The following is a 13,758-nucleotide window of genomic DNA, read 5'->3' on the forward strand; positions in this document are numbered from 1 at the left end:
TGGATAACGAGGGGGCTGACTTTTGGGACAGTAGAAGAACCCTTCTGTTGTCTAGCTGATCAGATTCCGCTGTTACTATTGTCCATGGCATCTGGGGGGTTAAAAAGTTGGGATAGGCATCTCCAATCCTGCAGGTTGTTGTCAACATTTGGCATGCACAGAGCAAGTTCAGTTTGTGAGCCCATTTCATCCAGTCCCTGAGCACCGATACGCTGTGATGTGCATAAGGGTTAATGGGGGTAACCTGGGTTTTTTAGTATTTTTGACCGCAAAAAAAACTGTCTGTAGTGTTACCCTTTCTGTTACAAACAGTAAGAATGAACCAGATTGATGAAAATGTGTAGAATAAAAGCTGTCTTGTTGCCCCTAGCAACCAATCTCAGTGCAGCTTTCATATTTTAGGAGATGAACAAAACATGAAAGGTGAGTTCCGATTGGTTGATATGGGCAACAGAGACACTTTTTCTTCTATGCAGATTCATGTTTGACTTCCATCAGGAATCACCTTGTATCCATTAGAAAATTGAAGAGGTGATGCTGGTGTGAACAGGGCCTGTCGTTTGGGGCTGCACTTGTGTAAATGATACAGTACAATGAACAAAAAATAATAATAGCAAGCCAAATAAAAAATATCCCACAAAGATTTTAGTACAGCTTTCCGTATCACCAGATTTCTGGATATCTCACAGGTCAGTTATCTTTCAAATGTTATTTATGCAGTGAACACTTGTCTCATACACAGCGAGTTGTATCTTTATTCTAGGCCATTGGGATGTGTCAACCATAAATGTAGTGGTGGATGGTTATAAAATTCTGCAGAAGGCCATTTATAATATACCCGTAGTTCTAAGTAACCAAATATAATGCTGTGCTAGCATCAAGTAAATATGCTTAATAACCAGCCTAGCTGAGCATGCTCCTAGCCCTTTTGTGTCAAAATCAATTATTCTACTTACTGTGGATACCATTAACAGAGTATACAAAAAATTATATATATATAGAGTGTTATATACATATACTAAGGTCCACGTACATTAACTAGGTATCTGCAAAGAACATATGTGTACCCCAAGAGCCTTCTGTTCACATCATGTGACAGACATCATTTCACTGTCATCTCCTTTGGATGGATTGGAGGACAGAGATCAAAAGGAGTTTATTAGGATCAGTACTTTGGCCCCAGTAGATGTAATTACAGTTACCAATTTGTCAATGGATATTGTAATATGCATAAAGTTAGCAGAAAGCCCATCTAATTGCAAGCAATGTAATAATATTTAGTATAAAATTTAGCATAGAATGTGTCCATTTCAAAATGGACAGCAGAGAACATGGATCCATCTTAAATAGACTTTATATTTAGTATCATGACATTGTGAAGATGCAAATACTATATTCACAAAAAATTTAAGCATCCAGGTCCTGCAACATATTTCATAAATGCATCATTTATACAAATTCAATGCACATGTTTAAAGAATACATTACAACCATAACCTGCAATAGGATATGAAATCCATTACACAGGCACTAAATATCAGTCAAGAAAATCCGTATATAAAGATGTATCAGCTGTAATCTGGATAAGATGATGATAAGATGCTAAAATGCAGAATAACATGCTGTATACAACCATAAAAGCTTGGTATTGCAAAACCTTGTATTACATTTTTTAACCAAAAAAGAAGAATGTTAAAATAGCCCAATTAATCCTCCCAGACTCCTGATCAGTGGCCCCTGCATCAAATCCCATGTTCTCAGCATTGTATAAGGAAAAACAGAACAGCACAGTCCAGATGAAGATCCTATTATTCAGGTTTTGCTTTCATTTGGAAATAAAGGCTTGTTGTTAGGTTGGTCACAATAATATACTTACCATGTCCCCCTCTTGTTAAGAATGGGGTCCTGTTAATGGCGATAGGGACGGTTCCATGCTTGTTATGAAAATGGTGCACATGGTGAGTGGTACTGAGGCTGGATGATACCCGTGCTGTGTCCGAGACCCTGGCCAGTGTCAGAAGGCCAAGGGGAAAAAGGGTCCGAACCCAGTGGCCGAAACTGGCCATGACCCCCAGGGGGCTGTCCGATGCTCCTCTGGGGGCCAGGGGAAAGGGCAAGTACAAGCCTTTCCTTTCCCAAATCAGCATGTCATGCTGACCCCCATTGCCTGTCTCAGACTATCTCCCCCTCTGATGCCCAAATGGGGAGGTAGGATTCTTCTGTCTGGGAAGAAAATGAGGGTTATTACATTTGTGGGCTTTATCCTCCTCCAGCATCCATTTATTCACTAAAATATCCAGATTTTAAAAATTGTACAAGCATAAAGGAATACAAATGATAAAAAATCCTTGATATTTGGGGGGATCCCCCCCCAAGGCTCCCCAAAAAATCAGTCCTTCTTCTTGTGCTAGCAGAATCCAAAAATGGCAAAGCAGAGGAATAGACAAGTGCCCTGGTTTATTTCAGAAAGCCCTCAATGTGGATAAATCTCATCCAGTGAAGCTGTAGAAAATTCAACATCATGGACAGCGAAAGAGAGAAATGGAGGAGGAAAGGAGGATTGTGGCATAGAGAAAAAACAGATTCACCACACAAATATTCCGTTTCAGATGCTCCTGTGTTTTCCGAGATGGGCTGCTATAATTCCTCACCCTCAGCCAAAAAATGCACAGTGTCCAAGCCCTATATGCTTTCTTCACACAAAAAAATAAAAAACAAAGGAGGATTATAAAAAAAACGAGATAAGAATAATCAACAGCAGAGGAAAGAGAGAGAGAGAGATCTGCCTGTGTGTGCTGCAGAGAGAAAGAGGAAGGAGGGAGGGAGGAAAGAGGGGGAGGGGTGAGAGAGATGAGAAGAGAGAGAAGGTGGGGGAGAGCGAGAAAGGGAGAGAGAAAGAGAGAGATACAGAGGTACGTAAGAGGAAGAAGCACATATACTGTAGCATGCATTGAGACAGGCCAGTGGCAGGTGCATGCAGGGGGACACTGAACAGGAAGAGCCAAAGAAAGGTGCACAGGAAAGTATGGGCGACAAAGGAAACGAGGGAGTCATGGGGAAGACAATGACACCAACCCAAACAGAGTGGGAAGCAAAGAGTGGGAATATAGAGCTGAATGAGGAGTGCAGGGAACAAGGAACAGAGATGCTGATGAACAGGTGGAGGATGCAGAACGGAGGAAGATGAGAGAGGTCTATACACTATATAACACTGTGATATAGAGCAAAATAATGAGATGAGGATTCCAGATCACTGAAAGGTGAGAAGGAACACTATGTGACTGCATCAGTCAAGACGATAATGGTAGAAGGAGAGAATCGAGAAAGAGGAATCTAACCCATATGATGGGAAATATTTGAGAGGAAAAATGTACTGCCAGAAAAAGACAGAAAGGTTTAATAAAGAAGAAACTGTAACATTTGGGGGGTAATAAACGTCCAATAAAAATAAAGAGAAACTGATAAAAGTGAGGGAAAAGTGATAGATCCCCTATACCCTTATACGCACATCTGGAAAATACAAAAAAAAGCAGTGTGCTATATTTTAGGAGAAGGGGGGGGGGGGGGGGGGGTTATCACCCTGTGCTCCTTCACACCAATACCCTCCTCCATCAGCTCCGAGAAATAGTTTCCTCCTACGCAATCATTCTATAGATACACCCTTTTAAAATGATTGGAAAAAGGCGGAGGTAGAGGAGAAGGATGCTTGAAGAATGTACACAGGGCAGAGGCAAGGAAGATTATAGCCATGCAAAAAGAGACAAGCAGACTGAAGTGGTATAGAAGGAAGAGGGGTAGGCTTCTATGAAGAGGACAACATTCAGATCTGAGTTTATAAACCAAAAAGAAGAATGAAGTCAGAGTCCCTATATAGTTAATAGGATTCAAATGTAAAGAGGAAATATCAGAGGAGTTAACATGGAATGATGTCAGAGAAGAGGAATATAGTCTATTCATAACAAAACTAACAGAAGTAGGAATGTTAAGGAAAATTATCCATATCAAAGTCAGATACTGGTAGATGAATCCAAATATATTCAATATTTAGAGAACATCCCTCTCCCCCAATGCATTTATAAAATGTAAGGAATCACTCCCATTATGAATATATAATAAAAGGAACGCACAAGACAAAAAACAAAACTTTATTATTATTCATATTATCAGTTACAATCAAGATTAGTGATGGATGAACATCGGCCAGGACGATTCGCAAACACGATCAAATGTTCGCGAACCGGAAAAACCTTTTGGTCATATTTGCAGACACCAAATACTTACTAGAAGTGCACAAATCGTCCCACAACATGGACAGTGACATACCAAAGGGGGATCAATGGCAAAAATTACCACAAAACATATGTATTTTAATCAGGGGCCATTTTTATGCGTCTTAAAGGGAAACTGTCAAAAATGTGCCCTGCTGGAGCCTAAAAATATATATTTTTTGGAGCACGGGTGTACAGGCCCCAAACATTAGGCATTCACTGGACAGAAAACATCAAGTGATTATGTGGCTGGAGGTATATTAGACGGTCAATGGATATCAATTTTACTGCAGGCCAGTGGACTACAGGCCCCAAAAATTATTCATTCACCGTACAGAAAAGAACAATTAATAATGTGGCTGGTGGTACGTTAGGCGGTCACCGTATAACAATTTTACTGTTGGCCAGTTAGATTACAGGCCCCAAAAATTATGCATTCACCGTACAGAAAACATCAAGTGATTATGTGGCTGGAGGTATATTAGACGGTCAATGGATATCAATTTTACTGCAGGTCAGTGGACTACAGGCCCCAAAAATTATTTATTTACCGGACAGGAAACATCAAGTAAATATGTGGCTGGAGGTAGATTAGGCGGTCACCGTATAACAATTTTACTGTTGGCCAGTTAGATTACAGGCCCCAAAAATTATGCATTCACCGTACAGAAAAGAACAAGTGATTTTGTGGCTGAAGGTACAATAGGCGGTCACCGTATAAAAATTTTAATGTTGGCCAGTAAGATTAAAGTCCCCAAAAATTATGCATTCATTGTACAGAAAAGATTAAGTGATTATGTGGCTAGAGGTATATTAGACGGTCATTGTATATCAATTTTACTGCAGGCCAGTAGAATACATGCCCCAAACATTAGGCATTCACCAGACAGAAAACATCAAGTGGTCATGTGGCTGGAGGTATATTAGATGGTCATTGGATATCAATTTTAGTGCGGCCAGTACAAAGACATGTCAAATACATATGTTTAGAAGAACTAAAAATATAAAATTGGATTAAAAACATGGCTAACGAAACTCCCCCCCCCTTGAAAAAAAAACCAATGGTAATACAGTTGCAAGAAAAAGTATGTGAACCCTTTGGAATGATATGGATTTCTGCACAAATTGGTCATAAAATGTGATCTGATCTTCATCTAAGTCACAACAATAGACAGTCACAGTCTGCTCAAACTAATAACACAAAAATAATTAAATGTTACCATGTTGCCAAATTGTGACTTAGATGGGGATCAGATCACATTTTATGACCAATTTGTGCAGAAATCCATATCATTCCAAAGGGTTCACATACTTTTTCTTGCAACTGTAGGTGAAAATCAATTAAACGTGGTCATCACAGGTGTTGAATTCCTCTGAGATCCATGTCTCATTCATTTTTAGAAATGTGAGGTAGTCCACACTGTCGTGAGCTAGGCGAGTGCGCTTATCGGTCACGATCACCCCTGCTGCGCTGAACGTCCAAGCCAAGAGTTCCATGGCAAATTGTGCCAGGTATGGCCACAGGTCAAGCCTGCACACATAGTAGTCTGGGGGTTGCTCACTTCTCAGAGCGTCCACATCGGCCGTTAACCCCATGTAGTCGGACACCTGTCGGTCTAGGCGTTCCCTGATCGTGTAAATTCCTCTGCCACCTCCCGCAACAGCAGAATGCAGCATCTCTCAAAGCAATGCCTGGAAATGCTGCATTCTGACAGCCCTCTGTGATGCTGGTAACATGTCCGCAATTTTGTGTATGTACCGGGGGTCTAAGCACGTTGCCACCCAGTACTGGTCCTTGCCCTTTATGCTTTTTATACAGGGGTCCCTCTTCAAACACTGGAGCATGAAGGCCCCCATTTGCACTAAATTGGAAGCGGTGGAGCACCCTCGGTCTCCCCCCATCCACAGACAACACCAAGGATCCCCTAAAAGTTTAAAGCATGCTCTTCTCACTCCTCTTCCTCCTCCTCCCCCCAGGCACCATCCTCCTCTGACTCCTCTTCAGACTGCTGCTGACTTGTCTCAGATGGAGTAGCCCCCCTGAAAATTTATTCAGCATTGCGATTTCCTCATCTTCCTGCTTCTGCTCCTCATCAGCTTGATCAATTACATGACACAATGCACACTCCAGAAAGAAGGCGTAAGGTACAATGTCACTGATGGCCACAGAAGTCTGCATGCGTCGCGCATGATCAGCCACTAGCATGGTGAAAAAAAATTAAGCTCCCCAGAACCTGTCCTGCCGCAGAGTTCATACAGGTAGTCGTTATCGGCACGTTTTTGCTGGAGCAGACTATCAAGCATATACAAGGTGGAGTTCCAGCACGTCGGGCAGTCACAAATCAGAAGTCTGACAAGCAAGTGGTGTCACCGCTGAAGGTCAGCAAGGCGAGCCATGGCCGTGTAAGATCTTCTAAAATGGGCATAGATTTTCCTGGCCTGCCGCAAGACGTCCTGGACCCCGGGGAATTTGGCAACGAATCACTGCACGACTAAGTTCAGGACATGTGCCATGCACGGCACATTCATAATTTTGCCCTCTTTCAGCGCGCTCAGAAGATTGGCACCGTTGTCACACACCACTTTACCAACTGTCAAATTGAGCTGGGTTAGCCACTGATCTATCTGTGACCGCAGAGCTGAAAGCAGTGCAGGACCGGTGTGGCTCTTGGTTTCCAGGCACAACAGCCGCAGCACAGCATGGCAACGTCTCATCTGGCATGTCAAATAGGTTCTGGGGGGGGGGGGGGTGCAGTACTAGATGCGATAGCAGTGGAAAAGGAGAAGTCAGCCGAGGAGGAGACGGAGGATGGAGTAGGAGGAGGAGAAGAAGAGGCAGGCCTGCATGAAATCCATGGCGTTAACACCAAATCCACACGTGTGCCACGGGTTGCATGCTTGATAGCCGTCAGAAGGTTCACCCAGTGGGCAGTAAAAGTTATGTATCTTCCTTTCCCATGTTTGCTAGACCACGTGTCTGTGGTCAGATGTATATTGGCACCAACACTGTGTGCCAGAGATACATTCACTTGCTGCTGAACATGGCCATATAGCTCAAAGATGCCCTTCTGGGAGAAATATTTCCTTCCAGGGACCTTCCATTACGGTGTGCCAATGGCCACAAATTTTCTAAAGGCCTCCGAGTCCACCAGTTTATATGGCAGTAGTTGGCGGGCTAGCAGTTCCAACAAGCCGGTGGTCAGCCATTGGGCAAGAGGGTTATCCGGCATCATCAACTTTTTACGTTTGAACATTTGGACCATGGAAGCCTGCCTTTTGTTAGATGAAAGCGACGATGGCACTGTGGAAGGTGAAGTGGAGGACAAATGGGAGGAGAGGGGAGAAGGAGAAGGAGAAAAGGCAGGATGTGGAGCGCCGGGAGTGTGGCTTTCTGGGTTCTGACGGTGTTGCTCCCACTGGGCTCGGTGATGGGAGGTCAGGTGCCTTCTTAAGGCGATCGTCCCTAGGTGAGTGTTGGGCTTGCCGCGACTTATGCGTTGACAGCACAGCTGACACGTTAAAAAAGGCAGACACTGCGGAGCTGTGATTATATGAATGTGAACAAGACTCTTGAATCCAAGGCAAATGGTAAAATCATATATTAATTGTAATACAAAATTTGCCATTTATTTGACCACTTGCACTATTTGCTCACTGCAATATGTGGGCTGTACAACTAATCAGATTAAAACTCGAGTGCGCAAACACATCTCAGATGTTCGCCACTATAAAATCAGTAGCGTATCTGCAGTAGTGTTGAGCGAGCATGCTCGGCTGTATACCTGTTCGGCTCGAGCATAGCTATGCTCGGCACATGGCGGTACTCGGCTGAGTACTGCATGTGCTCGAGCACCATGCTCAAGTACCATGCTCAAGTCTCCTCCTCGCATGTTTTGCGGCTTCTAAGCAGCCAATAAACGTGCAGGTAAGTACTGCCATCACTGTAATGCCAGTAGCCATGTTGGCTACTGGCATTACAGTGACTGGCTGGCCGGAACGCGTCATTGGGTGCTATTTAGCACCCGATAACATGGGTTCGGCTCATTGCGAGTCAGGGAGAGCTGCGCCTAGGAAGGGACAGATAGTGTAGGGAGTTTGTGATCGCAATTTATTCAATTTTAAAACGTTTCAAAGAACCAAAAGTCGTTTTAAGGACTATTGTGTGTGGTGGCAGCAATTTAATCTTGCAAAGTAGTCTCAGTTTTCTTTCTATACTTTGCGATTCTTTTTCTATAGAGGGTGTCTGAAGTGACTTGTGACATCTGTTCAGCAATACCTTCTGTGTGTAAGGGGCAGAGATAGGAAGAATATTATTGAAAACAATTATATTTTTTCCATAATTTATCCACTTTTTCCAATAAACGGTCCCTACAGTGAATTGGCACATCTGTACTGCAATAGCGTGTGTGTGTCAGGCCCAGATATTGGGAAAAATATTAGCGACAACAAATATTTTTTTTCCATAATTTATCCATAATTTTCCTATAAACGGTCCCTGCAGTGAATTGGCACATCTGTACTGCAATAGCGTGTGTGTGTCAGGCCCAGATAGTGGGAAAAATATTAGTGACAACAAATATATTTTTTCCATAATTTATCCACATTTTTCCTATAAACGGTGTCTGCAATAAATTGTCACATCTGCTCTGCAATAGCGTGTGTGTCAGGACAAGAGATAGTAAAAATATAAGTGAAATCTATTTTCCTTTTTACGTACTTTTACGTACTTTTTCCATATATTGTGCTTTCTGCGAACTGTGACATCAGTTCCACATCTTGTGTGTCAAGCATGCATATAACATTTAATATGAAGAAGACGAACATTAAGGGATGGGGAAGTGGCCGTGATGCTGATGGTGCATGCAGAGGCCGTGGTCCTGGGTGCATTGAAACTGTGCCTGCTGCCAGAGCACAAGAAAAACAATCATCCAAGATACCTAGCTTCATGTCCCAGTTTGCAGGGTGGCGCAGGAGACCACTCTTGAAGTCAGGCCAGTGCGAGCAGTTGGTCGGTTGGATTGCAGCAGATAGTGCTTCCAGTCGGTTAAGCACCACCCTGTCTTCCACCAAGTCCAGTCTCAGTAGCCAGGAGTCTGGTTCACACAATCCTCACCATGATCCTCCTTCCTCCCACCATTTACAGTCTGGCCAAACAAGTGATCCCACACTCAGATACTCCGAGGACCTCTTTGCATCGCCATTAATTAATTTGGCCCTCTCGCCAAACACGCTTGAAGAGGCACCTGAGATCTTGTGCCCCGATTCCCAACCTGTTGAACATAGAGAGTCACAAGAACATGACGCTGGGGAATGGCAATTAGTGGTTAATGAGGTGGATGATGATGATGACAGTTGCAATGACTCAACCGCAATTACTGTCTCAAGAGGTTAAGGAAGAGGATGACACACAGTTGTTAATCACTGAGGTTGTGGTTAGATCAACAAATCTGGAGGATGATCAGAGTGAGGAAGTGCAAGAGGAGGTGCTGGACGACGAGGTAACTGACCCAACCTGGGAAGGTGGCAACAAGCCGAGCGAGGAGAGCAGTACAGAGGGAGAGGGATCTGCAGCACTGCAACAGGCTGGAAGAGGCAGTGGGGTGGCAAAAGGTAGAAGACGGGCACCACCGAACAGGCCCGCAACTGTTCCACGGAGCACACCCTTGAGGAAATCTCCCTGGCCAAGGGGTAGGTATTCGGCAGTATGGCGCTTTTTTGAGGAAAGTGCGGACGACAAAAGAATAGTAGTTTGCAACCTGTGCCACACCAAACTGAGCCGGGGCGTGAATAATAGCAACCTCACCACAACCAGCATGATCTGCCACATGTCATCAAAGCACCCTAATAGTTGGGCCAAACACCTGGGTCCACAATCTGTGTCTGCGGGTCACACCACTTCCTCCTATTCCCGTGTGTTACATGCTGGCCAATCCCCTGTCCAAGACGCAGGCCAAGATGACTCCCACCCTGCACCTGGACCTTCGCAAGCACCATCAGCGACCATATCCACTTTCCTGTCCCTGCGCAGCATCCAAATGTCATTGCCCCAAGCATTTAAACGCAAATACCCAGCCACCCACCCACAGGCCATAGAACTAAATGTGCAGCTTTCCAAATTACTGGCCCTGGAAATGTTGCCATTTAGGCTTGTGGACACTGATGCCTTCCACAGCCTGATGTTGGAGTCCGTCCCTAGTTACGCAGTCTCCAGCTGCCACTATTTTTCAAGGTGTGCCGTGCCAGCCTTACACAAACATGTGTCCCTTAAATCACACGTGCCTTGACCAACACAGTTACTGGGAAGGTCCACTTAACCACGGACACATGGACAAGTGCTTTCGGCCAGGGACGCTACATTTCCCTGACGGCACACTGAGTGAATGTTGTGGAGGCCGGGAGCGACTCATACCCTGGGATGGCATAGGTGCCTCCGACGTCAAGTATTGCGGGCCCCAATTCCATCCAGGTTTCCACTACCACCTACGTTAGTGGATCCAACCCCCATTTCTCCTCCTCCGCCTCCTCCTCCACTTCCACCTCTTACAGCACCAGTCAGCCATCAGTCGCTAGCTGGAAGCAGTGCAGCACTGCAGTGGAGAAGCGGCAACAGGCCGTGCTGAAGCTGATCTGCCTAGGTGACAAACAGCACACTGCCGCAGAGCTGTGGCAGGGGATAAGAGACCAGACCGAGCTGTGGCTCTCGCCACTCAACCTTGAACCAGGCATGGTTGTGTCTGATAATGGCCACAACTTGATGGCGACTTTGGAGCTGGGCAACCTTACAAACACCCCATGCCTTGCCCACATATTTAACCTTGTGGTTCAGCGGTTTCTCAAAACCTACCCTAATTTGCCTGAGTTACTGGTGAAGGTGTGCCGCGTGTGTGCACAATTCCGCAAGTCACGACAGCTTCAGCCGGTCTGTCAACGCTTGAAATTGCCAGCTTACCAGTTGTGTGGCGACATGAGCACGTGCTGGAACTCCACGTTCCACGTGTTGGCCAGGCTTTGTGAGCAGCAGAGGACAGTTGTGGAATACCAGCTGCAACATGGTCGTCGACTTTCCAGTCAGCTTCCACTATTCACAAGCGAGGAGTGGGCATGGATATCTGACCTCTGTGGGGTTTTAGGCAACTTTGAGGAATCAACACAGATGGTGAGTGGCGATAACAATATTATCAGCGTCACCATCCCACTTCTGTGTCTTCTGAAACGCTCGCTGCTCACAATTAAGGACGACGCTTTGCATGTGGAAGAGGTGGAAATGGGGGAAGACATTACACAGGTTGATGATAGCCAGACCATTCTCAGTTTATCTCAGCATGAATTGGAGTCTGAAGAGGAGGAGGAGGAGCAGGAGACGGTTGCCTCCGCTACAGAGGGTAGTACCCATGGAAGTTTAATTCCATCTGTTCAGCGTGGGTGGGCAGAAGAGGAGGAAGAGGATGAGGAGATTTATAGTGATCCTCCTGATGACGACAGTGAAATGTCGCCTGTTGGTAATCTGGCACACATGGCTGACTTCATGTTAGGCTGCCTTTCCCGCGACCCGCGCATTATATGCATTTTATACAACATGGATTAGAGGTTGTTCACCCTTCTTGACCCCCGCTACAAAGAGAACTTCTCATCTCTCATTCCTCTGGTGGAGAGGACGAGCAAAATGGTGCAATACCAGAAGATCCTTGTCAAAATTTTCTATCTGACAATGCTGGCGGCAGAGTCCGTATTTCCTTGGCCAACCGAGGAGGAGAGACAAGGGGAACACACAGCAGTTCCAACAGAGGCAGGGCAACACTCTCCAAAGCCTGGGACAGTTTCATGACAACCCGCCAGCCCCCTCACCCTGATGTGGGGCCTATTGCCACAAGGAAAGAAAAATTCTGGAAGATGGTGAAGGAGTACCTAGCAGACCGTGTCAGCGTCCTCAATGATCTTTTGTTCTTTCAGTACCTTACAACTACTGGGTGTCCAAGCCAGACACGTGGCACGAACTGGCGCTCTTCGCTTTGGAGGTGCTGGCCTGCCCTGCCGCCAGTGTTTTGTCTGAGCGTGTATTTAGTGCTTTAGTGTGTGCACAATTCCGCAAGTCATGACAGCTTCAGCCGGTCTGTCAACGCTTGAAATTTCCAGCTCACCAGTTGTTGTGCGACGTGAGCACGTGCTGGAACTCCACGTTCCACGTGTTGGCCAGGCTTTGTTAGCAGCAGAGGGCAGTTGTGGAATACTAGCTGCAACATGGTCGTCGACTTTCCAGTCAGCTTCCACTATTCACAAGCGAGGAGTGGGCATTGATATCTGACCTCTGTGGGGTTTTAGGCAACTTTGAGGAATCAACACAGATGGTGAGCGGCGATAACGAAATTATCAGCGTCACCATACCACTTCTGTGTCTTCTGAAACGCTCGCTGCTAACAATTAAGGACGATGCTTTGCATGTGGAAGAGGTGGAAATGGGGGAAGACATTACACAGGTTGATGATCCTTGTTGAAAAATTGCTCTAAAATTTTCTATCTGACAACGCTGGAGGGGAGACAAGGAGAACACACAGCAGTTTCAACAGAGGCAGGGCAACACTCTCCAAAGCCTGGGACAATTTCATGACACCCCGCCAGCACCCTCACCCTGATGTGGGGCCTACTGCCACAAGGAAAGAAAATTTTTGGAAGATGGTGAAGGAGTACCTAGCAGACCATGTCAGCGTCCTCAATGATCTTTCAGTGCCTTACAACTATTGGGTGTCCAAGCTGGACACTGGCACATTTTGGAGGTGCTGGCCTGCCCTGCTGCCAGCGTTTTGTCTGAGCGTGTATTTAGTGCTGCTGGTGGCATTATAACAGATAAGCGTATCTGCCTGTCAACTGAAAATGCTGACAAGACCTGGATTGACCATGACTTTTTGACTCCACCAGAGGAATGCTAATGAACATAAAGGCACTTTACATGTGCTGTTTTTAATGTAGTTAATAGACTGTATTCCCATGCACCCCTTCCACCACAAACAAGGGTATATGGTTGAATCTTCCTTTTCTCATCCTCCTCTTCTGTCATATCAACATGCATTGCTTATTCATCACATATAATGCCCTCGCATAAATGGCCTTCGAGGGTCACCTGCAGGCCTGCATTACAAATCCTTTACAGGGTCAGCTCACCTTCAGGCCCAAACCTAAAATCTTTTACAGGGTCAGCTGACCTGAAGGCCAGCAACTTAAATCTTTTACAGAGTCAGCTCACCTGCAGGCCCACAACACAAATCTTTTACAGGGTCAGCTCACATGCAAGCCCTCACATAGAATTTTTTAGAGGGTCAGCTCAGCTGCAGGCACTCACATATAATGTTTTACAGAGTCAGATCACCAACAGGCACTCGCATATAATATTTTACAGGGTCAACTCATCTGCAGGCCTGCAACTCATGCTGCCTTGCTTTGAAATAGTAGCCGTAGCTGTTTATCAGGTTCCCTCTGCGAAATCGAACAATGATTT

At 45.3% G+C, this 13,758-nt stretch overlaps 1 protein-coding gene across 2 annotated transcripts in view; it reads right to left on the reverse strand.

Moving 5' to 3' along the window:
• The window catches only part of NRXN2 (neurexin 2), a 586,635-nt gene that overhangs the window by 279,566 nt on the left and 293,311 nt on the right, over positions 1–13,758 (reverse strand). The window contains exon 1 of one of the 2 annotated variants that reach the window (XM_040409374.1): positions 1,877–2,802. The exons of the other annotated variant lie outside the window; for it this stretch is intronic. Within the exon in view, the coding sequence (XP_040265308.1) occupies positions 1,877–2,147 (271 nt within the window). The 5' untranslated portion in view covers positions 2,148–2,802. Of the gene's footprint in view, positions 1–1,876; positions 2,803–13,758 lie in introns of those variants that run through there. 2 annotated transcript variants of the gene reach the window in all.

The sequence above is a fragment of the Bufo bufo genome, chromosome 10, assembly GCF_905171765.1.
Source record: "Bufo bufo chromosome 10, aBufBuf1.1, whole genome shotgun sequence".
Lineage (NCBI taxonomy): Eukaryota > Metazoa > Chordata > Amphibia > Anura > Bufonidae > Bufo > Bufo bufo.